We start from the raw sequence: 18461 nt of genomic DNA on the forward strand, positions 1-18461 counted from the left end.
GGAGAAAGAGTTGTTTCAAGCCAAAGGGATAGCATAATCAAAGGTCTGAGAAGAGAGAAAACATGGCAAATTACAGGAACCTCAACAGCGATGGCTTCCCTGGTAGCTCAGTGGTAAAGAGTCTGCTTGCCAGTGCAGGAGACGAAAGAGATGTGAGTTTGATCCCTGGGTTGGGAAGATCCCCTGGAGGAGGGCATGGCAACCCACTCCAGTATTCTTGCCTGGAGAATCCCATGGACAGAGGAGCCTGGTGAGCCACAATCCATAGGGTCGCAATGAGTCGGACATGACTGAAGCTACTGAGGTGACAGAGCATGCATGTGCATAGCGTGATGTGCAGAATGACCGCCTCCAGAGCTGAGACTGAAGAGCTGAGTGGAGGGCCGCCACGGTACCATGTTCCCTCTATGCTGTTTGAAACGTTTTCTTAATTTTCCAGTTTGTCCCTTTCTCCACTCTTTTCCCCTTGGTAACCATAAGCTTGGTTTCTGCATCTGTGACTCAATTTCTATTTTGCAAATAGGTTCATTGGGATTGACATACACACGCTATTTATAAAATCGCTAAGTTTTATCTATTTTAGTGATACATTATTAGTAATAAGGATCTGCTGAATAGCACAGGGAACTCTACTCAATACTCTGTAATGACCTTAATGGGAACAGAATCTAAAAGAGTGGATTTACGTATAACCAATTGACTTTGCTGTATACCTGCAACTAACACAACATTGTAAATAAGCTATACTCCAGTAAAAATTAATTGTACAATTTTTGTCTTATTTTAACATTTAGGTGAAGAATTTTAAATCTGAAAATTACCTAAATGGGAACAGAATCTAAAAAAGAGTGGATATATGTATAACCGATTCACTTTACTTTATACCTGCAACTAACACATTATAAATAAACTGTACTCCAGTAAAAATTAATTGCACAATGTTTGTCTTATTTTAACCTTTAGATGGAGAATTTTAAATCAGAAATTACATAACCAGATTCATGTTTTTTGGATGATAAATTTGGCCTCAGAATAGAAGATAAAATGGCGGTGGGGGGAATCGTCTGTTGTAAATCAGACTGTTTCTGACAGCCCATGCTGCTCTGAAATGCTGTTGTCATTTTCAACTCTGGTCCAGATGTTTGCCTTCCAGTTTACAGAATCAGCCTTCCAGTTTACAGAATCAAAAGCTACTAGTGCTGTTTGGTGGTCTCAGGACAATTCATTTCTTTCCCTAATTCAGCTTTCACCATCGTGTTTGGATCTAGTCGTTGGAGCTCTGCTAAGAATGCCACTGATTGGTCTCTCCCAGACCTGTGAGTTGCTGGAGGATCTGAGCCTCACTGTGTTATGTGACAACTGCTCTGACTCAGCTTCCACGTGTAGAAATTAGCAGCATAATTGTAAATTAATAGTAATAATACACTGAATTCAGAGTCGTTGGAAGACCTACATCAGTTCAGTCACTCAGTCATGTCTGACTCTTTGTGACCCCATGAATTGCAGCACGCCAGGCCTCCCTGTCCATCACCAACTCCCGGAGTCTACCCAAACCCAAGTCCATCGAGTCGGTGATGCCATCCAACCATCTCATCCTCTGTCGTCCCCTTCTCCTCCTGCCCCTAATCCTTCCCAGCATTAGGGTCTTTTCCAATGAGTCAGCTCTTCACATGAGGTGGCCAAAGTATTGGAGTTTCAGCTACAACATCAGTCCTTCCAATGAACACCCAGGACTGATCTCCTTTAGGATTGAGTGGTTGGATCTCCTTGCAGTCCAAGGCACTCTCAAGAGTCTTCTCCAACACCACAGTTCAAAAGTATCAATTCTTCGGCGCTCAGCTTTCTTCACCGTCCAACTTTCACATCCATACATGACTACTGGAAAAACCATAGCTTTGACTTAAATGGGCCTTATCTTCATTAAAGAAATATATGAGGTGTGACTGGGACGATGTGGCTTAAATGGGGCTTTGAAGGCTGGCTGCATGGCCAGACACACAACAAACCTCCTTATTGTATAGTTCACAGTAGGAGTGTTAGATACATAAGGGATCTCTGGTTCTTCTACATTAAGTGTAGATCTCATTTCAATTGCATTTTAACTATTGTGTTTCCAAGGTCCTGAAATAATTTATCATGCTTCAGATATGTTCATTTCTTTCTGGGAATTCTGAAAGTTTTTTTGTTTTATTTACAAAACAGAAGCAGAAAAGTAGAGTCATAGATGTAGAAAACAAACGTATGGTTACATAAGAGTAAGGGGAAGGAGGGATAAACTGGGAGATTGGTATTGACACATATGTACTACTATATGTAAAATAGGTAACTAATAAGGACATATTGTGTAGCACATGGAACCCTACTCAGTACTTGGTACTGCACTATATGGGAAAATGATCTGAAAACAAAGAAACAACAAAAAAGTGCCAAAGTACTATGAGTTTGGAAGAGAAATATAGCTTTGTTCACACTAGAAAAACATTATCAAATCATTTTTATCTTCATGAATATCTAGAGTAAATTGAACAACATACAAAGCTGCTTCATTGGCGGAAAAAATTATATCTCATTTGCTTCTGGTAACTGGACCACATTTCACAATAGATTGAAAATGTAATTTCTTAACTTTTCCTATATCCTTTGGGGCATGTAGAATGGCATGTTGTTTAATGAGCTTATTTTGTGTGCAGAATCTACGTTTCCTCTCACACAAATCATTCTAACTTCTGCCTTTCACACTTTACTTTTTAAAGGGCCTCAGTGATTTCTTAAACATTTTTGTGTGATTTTGTAAAATGGTGTTGGTTGTGCTTATTTATATAACATGTACATGTGGTAATTCACAATGTACTATGTCACCTATCACTCTTGGATAAAATTATGGATCATGGTCATATTTCGTAATTTTTCATTTAGATCAACATTAAATACTCTTAAAAATATCTCAAAATTTGTTTTGCAACTCTGGGAAGAAAGACACTAAATATGAAAAAAAAAATTTTAACTTTGAGGACAATCAAAATGTGCTAATTTTATCCATAAACACTTTTTGGTCATTGGCAACTTTTATCTGTTACTGTGTTTTGACCCCTTTATGATGACCAGTTAATTGGTGAACTGTATTAGTCAGGGCTCAACAGAACAAAACTAATAGGATATATAATATATGTATTATATGCTAAGTCACTTCAGTCATGTCTGACTCTTTTCGACCCTGTGGACTGCAGCATGCCAGGCTTCCCTGTTCTTCACTATATCCCTGAGTTTGCTCAAACTCATGTCCACTGAGTCAGTGATGCCATCCAACCATCTTGTCCTCTTTTGCCCCCTTCTTCTCCTACCCTAAATCTTTGCCAGCATGAGGGTCTTTTCCGATTAGTCGGCTCTTCGCATCAGGTGGCCAAAGTATCGGAGCTTCGGCATCTGTCCTTCCAATGAATATTCAAGGTTGATTTTCTTTAGGATTGACTGGTTTGATCTCCTTGCAATCCAAGAGACTGTCAAGAGTCTCCTCCAGCACCACAGTTTTAAAGCATCAATCAGCACTCAGCCTTCTTTATAGTCCAACTCTTACATCCGTATGTAACTACAGGGAAAGCTGTAACTTTGACTATATGGGGGCAAAAATCGGTGTTTTTCTACAGTTTCCTTGCTTTTTCTATGATCCAACGTATGTTGACAATTTGATCTCTGGTTCCTCTGCCTTTTCTAAATCCAGCTTGTACATCTGGAAGTTCTCAGTTCATGTAATGTTGAAGCCTAGCTTGAGTGATTTTGACCATTACCTTGTTAACATGTGAAATGAGTGCAATTGTGCAGTAGTTTGAACATTCTTTGAAAGTGCCTATCTTTGGGATTAGAATGAAAACTGACCTTTTCCAGTCCTGTGGCCACTGGTGAGTTTTTCAAATTTGGTGGCATATTGAGTGCAGCACTTTCACAGCATCACCTTTTAGGACTGGAAATAGCTCAACTGGAATTCCATCACCTCCACTAGCTTTAGTCTTAGTAATGCTGCACAGGTCATAGCAAACACCCTCTTCCAACAACACAAGAGAAGACTCTACACATGGACATCACCAGATGGCCAACACCAAAATCAGATTGATTATATTCTTTGCAGCCAAAGATGGAGAAGCTCTATACAGTCAGCAAAAACAAGACTGGGAGCTGACTGTGGCTCAGATCAGGAACTCATTATTGCCATACTCAGACTTATATTGAAAAAAGTGGGGAAGACCACTAGACCATTCAGGTATGACCTAAATCAAATCCCTTATGATTACAGTGGAAGTGATAAATAGATTTAAGGGACTAGATCTGATAGCGTGCCTGATGAACTATGGACAGAGGTTCATGACATTGTACAGGAGACAGGGATCAAGACCATCCTCAAGCAAAAGAAATGCAAAAAAGCAAAATGACTGTCTGAGGAGGCCTTACAAATAGCTGTGAAAAGAAGAGAAGCAAAAAGCAAAGGAGAAAGGGAAAGATATATCCATTTGAATGCAGAGTTCCAAACAATAGCAAGGAGAGATAAGAAAGCCTTCCTCAGTGATCAATGCAAAGAAATAGAGGGGAACAATAGAATGGGAAAGGCTAGAGATCTCTTCAAGAAAATTAGAGCTATCAAGGGAACATTTCATGCAAAGATGGGCTCAATAAAAGGCAGAAATGGTATGGATCTAACAGAAGCAGAAGATATTAAGAGGTGGCAAGAATACACAGAAGAACTGTACAAAAAAGATCTTCACGACCCAGATAATCACGATGGTGTGATCACTCACCTAGAGCCAGACATCCTGGAATGTGAAGTCAAGTGGGCCTTAGAAAGCATCACTACGAACAAAGCTACTGGAGGTGATGGAATTCCAGCTGAGCTATCTCAAATCCTGAAAGATGATGCTGTGAAAGTGCTGCACTCAATATGCCAGTAAATTTGGAAAACTCAGCAGTGGCCACAGGACTGGAAAAGGTCAGTTTTCATTCCAATCCCAAAGAAAGGCAATGCCAAAGAATGCTCAAACTACCACACAATTGTACTCATCTCACATACTAGTAAAGTAATGCTCAAAATTCTCCAAGCCAGGCTTCAGCAATACATGAACCTTGAAATTCCAGATGTTCAAGCTGGTTTTAGAAAAGGCAGAGGAACCAGAGATCAAATTGCCAACATCCGATGGATCATTGAAAAAGCAAGAGAGTTCCAGAAAAAACATCCATTTCTGCTTTACTGACTATGCCAAAGCCTTTGACTGTGTGGATCACAATAAACATGGAAAATTCTGAAAGAGATGGGAATACCACCTGACCTGCCTCTTGAGAAACCTATATGCAGGTCAGGAAGCAACAGTTACAACTGGACATGGAACAACAGACTGGTTCCAAATAGGAAAAGGAGTACGTCAAGGCTGTATATTGTCACCCTGCTTATTTAACTTATATGCAGAGTACATCATGAGGAACGCTGGGCTGGAGGAAGCACAAGCTGGAATCAAGATTGCCGGGAGAAATATCAATGACCTCAGATATGAAGATGACACCATCCTTAAGGCAGAAAGTGAAGAAGAACTAAAGAGCCTCTTGATGAAAGTGAAAGAGGAGAGTGAAAAAGTTGGCTTAAAGTTCAACATTCAGAAAACTAAGATCATGGCATCTGGGCCCATCACTTCATGGCAAATAGATGGGGAAACAGTGGAAACAGTGGCTGACTTTATTTTTGGGGGCTCCAAAATCATTGCAGATGGTGACTGCAGCCATGAAATTAAAAGACGCTTACTCCTTGGAAGGAAAGTTATGACCAACCTAGACAGCATATTTAAAAGCAGAGACATTACTTTGACAACAAAAGTCTGTCTAGTCAAGGCTATGGTTTTTCCAGTAGTCATGTATGGATGTGAGAGCTGGATGGTGAAGAAAGCTGAGCGCCGAAGAATTGATGCTTTTGAATGGTGGTGTTAGAGAAGACTCTCGAGAGTGCCTTGGACTGCAAGGAGATCCAACCACTCAGTCCTAAAGGAGATCAGTCCTGGGTGTTCACTGGAAGGACTGATGCTGAAGGTGAAACTCCAATACTTTGGCCACCTGATGGGAAGAGCTGACTCATTTGAAAAGACCCTGATGCTGGGAAAGATTGAGGGCAGGAGGAGAAGGGGACAACAGAGGATGAGATGGCTGGATGGCATCACTGACTGAATGGACATAATTTTGAGTAAACTCCGGGAGTTTGTGTTGGACAGGAGGCCTGGCGTGCGGCAGTTCATGGGATCGCAAAGAGTCGGATACGACTGAGCGACTGAACTGAACAAAGGCCCTCTTGAGTTCACACACCAGACTGTCTGGCTCTAGGTGAGTGACCACACCATCGTGGTTATCCCCAAAAGCTGTACTTATGAATTAATCTCCAAACATTCATCATTTATCTTTCTTGGACCCAGTATAAGTTTTATTCTTTGCTGCAGTCACAGCTCATATTTCAGAACGGTGATGCAGTTCTCAGTGGGATGTTGAACACTTTTATCGACTACTTCCTTTCCCCACCCATAAGAATAACTTTCTATTTCCATTTAATTGAAATGCATTTACAACATCCTTCCAGGAGTGTGTCTCTTCCATTACGTGAAAAATAGCTGTGCTAACATTTCTGTGCCATGTTAATGATATGCTCAGCACTTTTTCATGTTTTTCTGCCAAACATGCTCTTAATTATTTTTCATATTGTCTTCTCCATTATTTAGCAGTGTTCCTGGAGGTTAGTAACCATGCACTTTATTTCATTCTTCTGCTTGTTTATGGCATAGTTTTGTGTGTTTTAGGGTGTGTCCTGTATGAAAAAGTAGCTTAAGACACTTTGGGGACTGACTTACTGAAATAACTCTCCACTATGAATCCTGTAAGAACTAGGCCAATAACCCGAAGAATTATATAATTTTTTTTTTTTAAGCTTGAAGGGACCTTAGAGATCACTTTTTCCAGATCTTTCATTTTACAAATTAGGAAACTGAGTCCCCGTGTATTAGTAGTAGAGCAGAAATCATAACCTAGTCCTCCCAATTGGCAAGCCCAGTGGTTTTCCAGCAGCATCTACTGCTTCTTGCACTGTCATTTATTTTCCAGGTGACTTTTGCATATTGTGATGTGTGTGTGGGGGGGGGTGGGGGTGGGACTTTACAGACTTGCCAAGTTATAGAAACAAATATATGTAACATAGAAGAAAGAAGAGAGAGAGAAATTCACGGGAAAATTTTCTCTTCCTGTTGCCTTAACATTGTTATTAAGGGAAAAACTAGTATATTCAAAGCAAGAGAAGATTTTAGGGAAAGCATCCTATCAAACTCTTCTGGAATTAGCTTTCCTGGTGTCCAGGTTCGGGGTTATGATCTTGGCTACTAGGTCATCCGTGTGCCCTGAGACGGGGCGCGTGTGTAATGTGTATTCAACGTATTCCAGGGGGTGGTGTTTGCAAGTGGCCGGCCAAGTGGACGTGATCAGGGCGGGAAAGGGGGCCGGGGAGGGGAGCGGCGGGAACCGCGAGGCCACAGCCAGTTGTCCACGGAGCAGGTGGGAAGAGGGAGTGGTCTGCGCGGCCGCCGGGTGCCAGGAGCCCCGGGAGCCGGCTCGGCTGGGAGGGGCGAGGCTGTCACTCGCGGCGTGCGGAGCAGGAGAGGCGCGCGGAGCAGGAGAGGCGCGCGGAGCTCTCGGGCCCGCGCTGCGTCGGCCGCCAGCGCTTGGAGGGGCCGCCGGCAGCGGGACGTGGCGCCATGGGTGAGTGTGCAGCTCGCGGGGCGCCCCGGGGCTCGGCCTCGGCAAGAAAGCGGGTGTCGGCCGGCCGGCCGGCCTGGGATTGCACACCTTCCCCCATCTGTCTGTGGACTTTTCTCCGGGAGCCAGGCGGCGGGAACGGGGTGCACTCGGAAGTGGGCGCCGGAGGGAGGACCGCGGTCCAGGGGGTCGCCGCGCGTGGGCGTCACGGGGGGCGCAGAGTTCGAGGCTGGGGGGCTGGCCCCACGTGCGCCCCAGGAGCAAGCTGAGACGGGGCGCGGGGAGTGGGACTTCGCGCAACTTCCACTCGCACCGGTTTGCGTGCGGGGAGGCGCCGGGGCAGGGCGAGGAGGGACAGTTTCCAGCCTCCGCCTCCACCGAGTGCCATCGTTGCGCAAAAGGCTGCAAGTTGAGGCTGAAGGCTGACCTGCCTCGGGGTGAGACGGGCCAGTGGGAGGGCGAACGGGGGTGCGACCCGGTCCAGGTCCCAGGGCGCTGGGGTGCGCGCGCGCCGCTGCGCTCAAGTTTCTAGACCGAGTGCCCCCCGCCCCCCTTCCGCTTTGGAGTTTAGGGGCGGCACCTTGATGTGAGTGGCTGTGGTGGGGGGACCCCGTGCGGGCACCGGTGCCCGAGGAGGTGGCGTCCCGGGAGAAGAGCTTGGAGCCGAGCGCGGGGGCCGGAGGGCTGGGACCCCGCATCCCGCAGGCGCGGTCCCTGCAGCCGCCGGCGCGGCCGCTTTTCGTGGTTACTGATTAGGGGTCGGCCGGCAGCCCGGACTGACCCTTCAGAGCCAGTGTTCTCGTTTCTTCCCGGCCAAGTCCATTACGCCCCTCCCCCGGCCTCTCCCTTGTCCTTTGTTGTGAGGGATTTCTGCCAGAGTGAAGGAGGCCTTGGGGATTGACGTGCTCGGTGGAAATTCCTAAATTCCCACAGGCTCGAGGGGTAGGGGGTGTTCTGACTGCTAATCGGTGGAGTTTATAGACGCTGGCCAACTTGGAAGAAAGGGGGACAGAGAAAGCTGGGGACATTTTTGCCTATGAATGTTAATTGTGGTCAAGACATTCATAGTCTGTTGCATGACTCTGGAAAAGTTTTTAAAAGTCCCATTTTTAAGGGCCTGTGAATAAACTAGTCTTGCAAATGGTCTGTAGCATGAGCTGTCTTTAAAAAGTTTTCTGAAACAGAAGGAAAATGTTCCATTTAAAAGGGAAAGATAAAACACTTTTTTCCCAAGCATGGCAGAATGAGTTTCAGGCTCCTTCTTTCTTTTGTTGTACGTGGTCATATAAACTCTTGTTAGAATAACACATAGAGGGGAAAAGCTCTCATAAAGGAAAAACCAACATAACTGACTTTCAGTGAAGTAATCTATTCACTTCATTGAAAGCATTTAAGATGGTATTTTGTATACTGCATAAAGTCTCCAGAAAGAGTGACCTTAAGCTTGAGTGGATTATCTATCCAAGGGTAAGGTGCACATAATTTTGAAGTTAATTATTTCCCCAGCTTGCGTTTCCAAACTATAATGAACATGGTAGGTCTTGGCTTTTACCTCAACAAACTGCACAGGATCTCAGGTTACAGGAGAGGGTTCTTCTGGAGAGGAGGTGAGGTTAGCCCCTGAACCCCTCTGATCAGACTGAGTTTGGTCTCTGACTCAGAACTTCTCTATCCTACCTGTAAACTGACAGCTGAAATTTGTCTGTTCCTTTTTCTGCCATAAATGGACTGCATTTTCTTATTGTGATTGAGGTCGTTAAAAACTCACGGAGCTGTCAGATGGCTAGGAGGAGAGAGTGCGTTGAGGAAGCAGGTGAGAACCCAGAGGGCAGGGCCTTAGAGGAAAGGACCAATGGGTGGCCTGGGAGTGAGGGTCTGAGGGCAGAACTCAGGACAGAGACCCAGAGGCGCGGTCCACACATAGCAAGAGCCCTGGAAGGAGGGGCAGGCAGAATGAGGGAAGGAAGGAAGGAAATCTGTCCAGAAACTAGAGAGAAAACACTTGGTCCCTTAAGGTCATCTTTCTCCCCATCTTTTAATTTACTTGTGAAAAGCACAGAACTTCATTACTTAGCACTTCTTTTATTTAGAGGTAGTAGGGAGGTGAGGATTTAGCATTGGAGTCCAAATTGCTAGGATAAGGGGGAAAGCAGTATAGCTGAATGCCTGCCTGCCAGCAGGGTAAGTCCATCTTTTCCTGGTGTCATGACAACTGAAATGTATCATTTCAAGAAAGGAAGATTGTGCTGTGGGGGTGAATGTAGCCATCAGTTCTTGCTTGACTCAGAAGAAATCCATGCTCTAGCAACATGGAAGAATGAAAGTAATTGGTTAATCAAAATATTCTGAATAATTGATAGTTATCATATTTATAATGCACAAGGGTATTTCTGAAAAAAATCGCCACATTATGTGCTAAGTAGGCAAATTGAGATTTTGGTACCCCTTGCTTCCTCCTTTCATTTTATTTTCTCAGTGATGCCTTCAGCTTATCAAGGTATGCAACGGGCTTCCTCTCTGCCCCCAAGTTTTGCTCTGCACAAAAGATATGATGAAATATTTCATACTGAAAAAATGTGGGACTGACTCATTCCTAAGAATATTTATTTTTTAGCTGCAAGGTTGACTTGAACCTGCACAGTCGCTAATTCTGAAATTGCAGGCTCCGGTGTGAGACAAGTGGGGGAATATTTTAAATTTCTCCCCTCACTGCATCACTCAGTGTTCTTTGTTGTATTTAAAAAGTGATGTTGAACATTATACAGAAGATATTACAGAAAGTTTCATGGAGGGAGTGGCTCTGAACCTGTTGATATTTGAAGGGATGTGAAGGATTTGGGAAGGAGACAGTTGTTCCAGATAGAATAATGGATCCCTGAGCAGGGCTGAAAGAATTTCAGGGAGCAATAAGACATGGATTGACAGAATGGGTTGGCAGAATAAGACTTGATTTTGGATAGCCTTCAAAAGCAACCAGAGGAATTTAGAATGTATATAATAGAAAAGAGAAAATCAGTGAATATTCTTGAGTAGAGAGGAATTGTGGTGAAATTAGTGTTTGAGGAGGACAAATTGAGCAGTGTTGTTTATGATAAAGGATAAATTAGGACCGAATCAGTTGTCACAGTAATCCTGAAATGTTGTGGTCCATGTCTATTTCAGTTGTGGTGAAATAGTAGCACTAGTGGAAATGGAGAAAAAAAGATGGATGAATGATGTTTCTAATGAAAAGTCTAAAATTAGGAAATAAAGTGGTAAAGAGGAGATTGAAGCATTTTCTGGAGATTTGAAACCTTGAGAATTGGGGATATAGTAGGTCCTTTGATAGTGTTTTTAAAGGATAAAACAGATGGTTTATTTTCCAGATGCTTTGGACAGAAGATAAATTTCATTTTTGAGATGTTAATTAAATGGTGATGGCTAAACATGTTAACACATATGTTAGTAAATTGGAAACATAGTGAGAAATTAATCAGAGCACAAGAATAAGAAGGAAAATAAAGGTTAGAAGGTCACCAACCTTTGGTGAGTGGTAAATCCGTGTAATAAATTACCTGTTTGGAGGTGAACAGGTATATGGAGGGCTGGTTGAGGGAAAGGGAAGGAGAATGAACATTATCTGCAGGAAGAGAAATATCAACCACATAACATGTATCAGTGCCCTGAAATTAGAACAGTGAAGTGTGACTGAAGTGTGACATCTTTAACATTCAGTGTTAGATCTAGGAGTCCACAAATTTTGACAAGAGGAGAACATCAGATGGAAATATTTTGATGTCATTCAGTTTCAGTAAAAAGGATCTTGGTTAAGGATCTGAAAATTATTTGCAAATTTAAGCCAAGAATAATGACACATGGTATCATCTCGAATTCACACTTTTTTTTTTTCAGGAAAGTATTACCCCCTAGAGGTAGTTATGAACAAGGTACAGAGAGCCAGGATTTGAAGTCGAAGAAGCAAATGATAATCTTTAGGTGGATTATGCAGATATTGGGTATCCTGTTTTCTCTTTTATTTGATGAAGGGTCATGCATGATTCTATACATTTGTGTAGGTCAGATCTTGATTTAATAATAATTAGTAATAATTAATAAAAACATGTAAAAAGATAAGCTTGAGCTATTTCCATGAAACAAACCAAGAATATTTTAAAGATGCTAAACGACTAGTTAAAACTTTTTAAGGGTCAGTTGGCCTCTAGTATATTACGTGCTTTGCTGTGCTAAGTCGCTTCAGTCATGTCCAATTCTTTGCGACCCTATGGACTGTAGCCCACCAGAGGAGCCCAGGGGACTGTAGGGTCCTCTGTCCATGAGATTTCCCAGGCAGGAATTCTGGAGTGGGTTGCTGTGCCCTCCTCCAGGGGATCTTCCCAACCCAGGGATTGAACCTGTGTCTCTTATGTCTCCTGCATTGACAGGTGGGTTCTTTACCACTAGCGCCACCTGGGACCCCAATACTTTGGCCACCTGATGCGAAGAACCAACTCACTGGAAAAGACCGTGATGCTGGGAAAGATTGAAGGCGGGAGGAGAAGGGGACGATAGAGGATGAGATGGTTGGATGGCATCACTGACTCAGTGGAATAGGTTTGAGTAAACTCTGGAAGTTGGTGATGGACAGGGAGGCCTGGCGCGCTGCAGTCCATGAGGTCGCAAAGAGTCGGACAAGGCTGAACTGAACTGAACTGAACCACCTGGGAAGCCCCCTAGTATGTTATATGCCCTAGAAAATTATAAAAGTTTGATCCAAAGCAGAGAAAGATAAACTAATATTTTGGTTATCTTTGCTGCATACCATGTATCCTTGTAACTAGTGAATTAAAACAATTTGTTATTATCTCTTATGGTTCTGTGGACTTTACTGCCGAGCAGTTCTTATTTGAGGTCTCCTGCCTTGCAGTTCAGTATATGCTGGGGCTCAGGCATCTGAAGACTTGATTGGGCTGGTCGCCTAAAGTCGCTGCCACCTGTAGCTGACGGTGGATGCTGGCTATTGCTGGGAGTTCAGCCTGCAAGTGGCTTGGACTTTTCACAGCATGGTGGCTGGGTTCCAAGAGGCTACATCCCTAGAAAAGTGTTCTAAGAAAAAACTTAGGCAGAAGCTGCAAGGCCTCTCATAACATAGAACATTGTAGGTTCCAGGGCAGCACTTCTGCTGCATGCTAATGCTCACAGAAATCATTAAGGATAGTCAGATTCAAGGGAGGAGCATGTCTGTTCAAGGAGAGGAGAAGGAGCTGAGGTAGCCAGCTACTTGAGCTCATTCCTAAAAGAGATGCCTGGTAAATGTGTTTCACAATAGAGACATCATCAGGTTTCCCTCTGAAAATTTGATATTTTATTTAAAAAAATTTTTTAATTGGAGGATAATTGCTTTACAATATTATGTTGATTTCTGCCATGTATCATCATGAATTGGCGATAGGTATACATATACTTCCTCCCTCTTGAATCTCCCTCCCACTCCCTACCCCATTAGACTGTCACAGAGCATCAGGTTTGAGTTCCCTGTGTCATACAGCAAATTTCTGAAACACATATGGTAAAGGATTGATACTTTCGTGAGAACTGTAAAGACGTCCAGATAGTCACACTAGTTTCACAGGAAAACATTTGAGTGTGGAAACTCATGCCTGGGTGGAAGTGTGTTAGTGAAATGCTGGGGTAAGCTCTGCTCAGCATAATTTCAAATACAATCAGCTGGTATTTCTTATTTTAATTTCAATTTGAAGTTTCTAAGCCTATTGTAAATTACTGTTTATTTTACTTAAGTTTGAGTTTGTCATAAATTGAAATGTGTAAATCCTTTATTCAATATCTTCTTGTCACACTAAACTAAATGTTTTGTAGTGAACAGTTCAGAAGATTGCTTTATTTTTCAAGAATGTGTTGGCTGTATGAAATACACAGTTGATATGGTGCAACTAAAAATAAGTGTAGTCTTAACTATCCCTTTTTATGAAAGATAGGTTTCTAAATTAAATATGTAACTTTCAGTTTATTAAAACTTTAAGTGTAAGTCTCATTTTACTATTTTTAATTGGAAAGAGAGCTGACATTTATGGTTACAAAAATATAGGTCTTTCTCCTTAGATGATTGAAAAACAAAGAAAAATTAGGGTAAATGAGATGGGTTTAAAGTCAAGAACAGAATTAGTTTCAACCTAGAAACTTAGAGGCCTTAAAAAAGAATTAGATTCTGATGGTTGCAACCTGACTGATTTGAGGTCATTCTATTTTCAACTGTATGACAAGAGATGAGGGAATGAGGATAGATAATACGAAGCCACATATACTCTGCTCGGTACCCATCACCTGGCAGACAGACAGAACTACATCTTAACAAGGAATAAAGGCCTGACCTATATAACCGACAGAACTGGAATAGTGCCTGAGGAGTTCAGAAAGTAAGATGACATGGAGTTAAATTCTTTTTTAGTTTGTTAAAACAACCTGTCAGAATAGTCACTCACTACTTTCTCTACAATATTTGAGATACACCCAAACTATATAATGATAGCAAAATCAATATCTCTGGCTGTTTCTGTAAGACATGTTGTTCTAGAGCCTCTAAGGTTATTGTCTGAATAGAATAACTTGGAAAATATGTTGAGTACCGGATTCTGGGTTCCACTGCCAAGTTTGGAGTTCAGAAGGTTTGGGCTTGAGAGGTGGACCTGCAGTTCTAATATGAGGTTCAGTCAGCGTTGAGGATGAAGCCTGGGATGCGCCTGGAGAACCAGCCCTTCCAAAAGCCTCCGTCCCCCATCAAGCTAGCTGAGCCCCGCAATGCTGCTTCTGCTCACCTGTGTTTTGCTGAGACTTAGCCTCAGTCTCTATTGAGCTGCTCTGTCCATCTTACCAGTCACATCTTAGCCTATTGATGGGATGGTGCTCTCCAGTTTATGGTAACTCTTCCCCAGAAAGTTACTGATGATTTCCTGTCTCACGGTTTCAAGCGGTACTTATGCGCACATAAATCTGGCTCCATGGGCTCAAGTGTCAGCTGTGTCCACCCAGCCGCCCCTCGCGGGCTTCAGTCTCAGTGCCTGCGAAATGGAATTCCTCCTTCCTGAGTCGGACTGCTTCCCTCCTCTCTTCCTCTGCCCTCTTCCTTCTCTTTATTCTTCTTGATGACGCCAATGTACCTGGCCTTTTGAGCGGGTGTCATCACACTTCTGAATGCCCGCACTGTCTTGTCCTGTGTCCTCACTGGCTCCAGCCTGGATGTTGGTGGTTTTTCCACTGCCAGTTACCTCCCCAACCTGGTCTCTTCCCAAATCATCCTGTGTGATGAGCCAAACAGCCCAGGCAAGCACCGTTCTTATTGCCCCTTTGGTCCTCTCCAACTGCACTTTCTGCTATCATCTCTCATGCATTTTGTCCTTAACCATCTTACAGAAAAACCTGAACACACTTTTTGGCCAATTTAATGATATACAGTAATACATTTATTTTAGTAGACATTTTCTGTTGTTGAGATAAGTCAGCTGTCTACTTCAGTCTAGATCTGAAGCACAAATAGCAAGTGTTGGATACTAAGGGAGTTTTCTGCAGTCCTGTTTCAGTTTTTCTATGAAATAGTACAAAAAGGACAAATTCATAATGAGATGCTACATATATGTGTGACAAAGATCCATTATTGTCACTGTTTTACAGCTCCTTTCCTTCCTAAAGAAAAATTTACAAAGAAGAATATAATTTTGTTTGTTAATTATAGATGAGAAATTAAACTCGGTGAGAAGTCCCTAAAGAAGAAAAATCCAGAGCAACTGTTAATATAAGCGCACAATTTTTAAGTAATTAGTTCCTTAGGTATAAATGAAGTAGCAATCACTACTTAGTGTTATTATTTAGTTTCAACCATTTCACAGCATTACCCTAATAAAATTCCTTTTATATAGCATGATAAATACATCTTGTTTAACTGGGAGGTAGGTAAAGTGATAAATAAACTCAAAGAAGATAAAACAATTTAAAAATACTAATGATACTTAGAACATTGTTTTTTGGCAGGAAAGCTATGACAAACCTAGACAGTGTATTAAAAAGCAAAGACATCACTTTGCTGACAGAGGTCTGTATAGTCTAGGCTATGGCCTTTCTAGTAGTCATGTACGGATGTGAGAGCTGGACCATAAAGAAGGCTGAGCGACAAAGAGTTGATGCTTTCGAACTGTGGTGCTAGAGAGTCCCTTGGACTGCAAGGAGATCAAACCAGTCAATCTTAAAGGAAATCAACCCTGAATATTCATTGGAAAGACTAATAGTGAAGCTGAAGCTCCAATGGCTTGGCCACCTAATTCGAACAGCTGACTCATTGGAAAAGACCCTGATGCTGGGAAAAATTAAGGGCAGGAGGAGAAGGAGGTGACAGAGGATGAGATGGTTGGATGGCATCACCAACTCAATGGAGATGAACTTGGGCATCCAGGGGATGGTGAGGGACAGGCAAGCCTGGAGTGCTGCAGTCTGAGGGATTGCAAAGAGTTGGACACGATTTGGTGACTGAACAACAATGACCACCTCATTGCCTCATATTAAAATCATCATTGTCACAGAATCATTGTACGTAAGACCACCAACACTTCCATAGTAAAATAATACTCTGTCTTATATACTTGATGCTATTAGAGAGTAGATCTTAAGCTTCTCACCATGGAAAAGGAGGTAACTTTGTGAGGTGATGGATGTGTTAATTAACTTAATCATGGTCATCATTCACAATGTATATCTATATCACCATGTTAAATACATATATATATATATATACAGGTTTGTCAATTATACCTCATCAAAGCTGAAAAAATTTAAGAAAGTAAAAAACTAAAAAGAGTACTCCTTCCAAAGCAAGCAGCCTCTTAAGTGTGTTTTAATATTGATTGGACCAAACACGCCCACCCTTCTACACATCATGACAGTGAAAGATGGATAAAGCCCAGATTCTCACTTCTGCTCCAGGAGTACCTGTATATCAATTGGGAGATACAAAAGTCACATGTGTAGAATTTGAGAAAATTAGACAATGGAGATCTAGACTAATGTAATGATTGCTAAAGCCATCGGTCCAGAATGGGAGCGACCCATGGAGGCTGCATTCATCCAGGGAGGTTTTTTGAACGAGGGACCTTGAAGGGAACCTGGGCTTGTGTGATTCTGTCGGAAGGTAGGGTGGAGGTGTGGGCAGTGCCATGGAGGTGGGCTGAGCGTGCTTGGGGCCCACCTGAGTCTGCTTCCCCACTCCGGCTCTCTGCTATGAATTTTTCCACGCACCCCCCATGATCTCCGGACTGGAATGTGGGGTGCCACCCTCGTGGAAGTCTGCCTCTTTGATATTCAGGCTGTTTGTCTGCTTGGCTTTCTGAGTGACCGCTGCAGCTGACTGACTTCCTGCCACTCCTGTTCCTTTGTAGAACACGTCGTCAGCTCTTTTGTGATGTCCCCCCAGATCTTATGAGTATGTTTGACCCTTTTGGGATTAGTCATTTCCACCCTCCCCACCCTCCCCTGACGCAGGTTCTCATAACTCACCCCTGGATTTTGTCATTAAGTGGGATTTGCTGAGTGTCTGAATTAAAACCAGTCTTGCTACAGCATCAGTAACAATGCACAACTCCAGAGGATGTGATTCCCATTGTGCACCCGAGGCTTCCGATCATGTAGAACACCTGGAAACGGGGCCCTGGCAGTGGGCGAGGCAGGGTCTGCTGGTCACAGCATCTTACTCTCTGCCCCTCACTCTGGTACTCCACCTCTAAACCCACTCATTGGCCTCTGAGCCCTGACTACCTCATTTGATTTCCCTCCGCGCTAGCCCATCATTGTCGTTGAGTCACTAAGTTGTGTCCAACATTTTGTGACCTCATGGACTGTAGCACACCAGGCTCCTCTGTCCTCCACTGTCTCCAGGAGTGTGCTCAGATTCATGCCCATTGAGTCAGTGATGCTATCTAACCATCTCATCCTCTGCTGCTCCCTTCTCCTTTTGCCTTCAGTCTTTCCCAGCATCAGGATCTTTTCCAGGGAGTTGATTCTTCGCATCAGGTGCCCAAAGTATTGGAGCTTCAGCTTCAGCATAAGCATCATTACTCCCCTTCTATTCAGTCATGGCCCAGAGCCCGAAGCACCCTTTTGCAAATGTTCTTTTGTCCAAGAACCTGGATCACTGCAGCATAGATGGGAGGAGATCTTCATATAAGGATTGAGAAAATGGTTCTAGTGCAAGATCATGCAACTGTAGCCTTCAGTCAGGGAGTGATAGGGAAATTATCAGATTTAGTTACAGATATAGCAGAAAGGAAGGAATCAGAAGAGATAATGAGAAGAAAAACTTTCTGTTAGAATACCAAGCGGAAGGTGGTGTTCTGATGAAAGAGAGGAAGAAGCCATCAAGAACGAACATAAACAAACAGAAAATATTCTCAATTCAGGCAATTGCTAATGAACTAAACTTCATATATCCCACATCAATAAGTATGAGGGTGATCTGGTATGACTTAGGTCAATACAAGGATTCAGGATTGTTGTGTGGGTCTACCTGTCCAGAGGGATGATCGGTTAGTTCCTGCTACCCAGGTGGTCCTCCCTAGAAACTGTGCAAGATGGCAAACTTTCCTGATGAAAGAGTGTTTTACTAAGAGTATGCAGTTGGCTTCCCTCCCAAAAAATAGAACCTCAAAACAAGCTCTTAAGATCCA

At 43.0% G+C, this 18461-nt stretch overlaps 1 protein-coding gene across 10 annotated transcripts in view; it reads left to right on the forward strand.

Moving 5' to 3' along the window:
* Positions 1–18461, forward strand: part of GPM6A (glycoprotein M6A) — a 253502-nt gene that overhangs the window by 16319 nt on the left and 218722 nt on the right. Inside the window, exon 1 of one of the 10 annotated variants that reach the window (XM_081523884.1) lies at positions 7625–7764. The exons of 8 other annotated variants lie outside the window; for them this stretch is intronic. In XM_081523884.1, the coding sequence (XP_081380010.1) occupies positions 7761–7764 (4 nt within the window). In that variant the 5' untranslated portion in view covers positions 7625–7760. Of the gene's footprint in view, positions 1–7624; positions 7765–8023; positions 8199–18461 lie in introns of those variants that run through there. One more of the 10 variants, XM_081523887.1, reaches the window with a different exon arrangement.

The sequence above is a fragment of the Giraffa tippelskirchi genome, chromosome 8 (assembly GCF_054371585.1).
Source record: "Giraffa tippelskirchi isolate mGirTip1 chromosome 8, T2T-mGirTip1v1.2.pri, whole genome shotgun sequence".
NCBI lineage: Eukaryota > Metazoa > Chordata > Mammalia > Artiodactyla > Giraffidae > Giraffa > Giraffa tippelskirchi.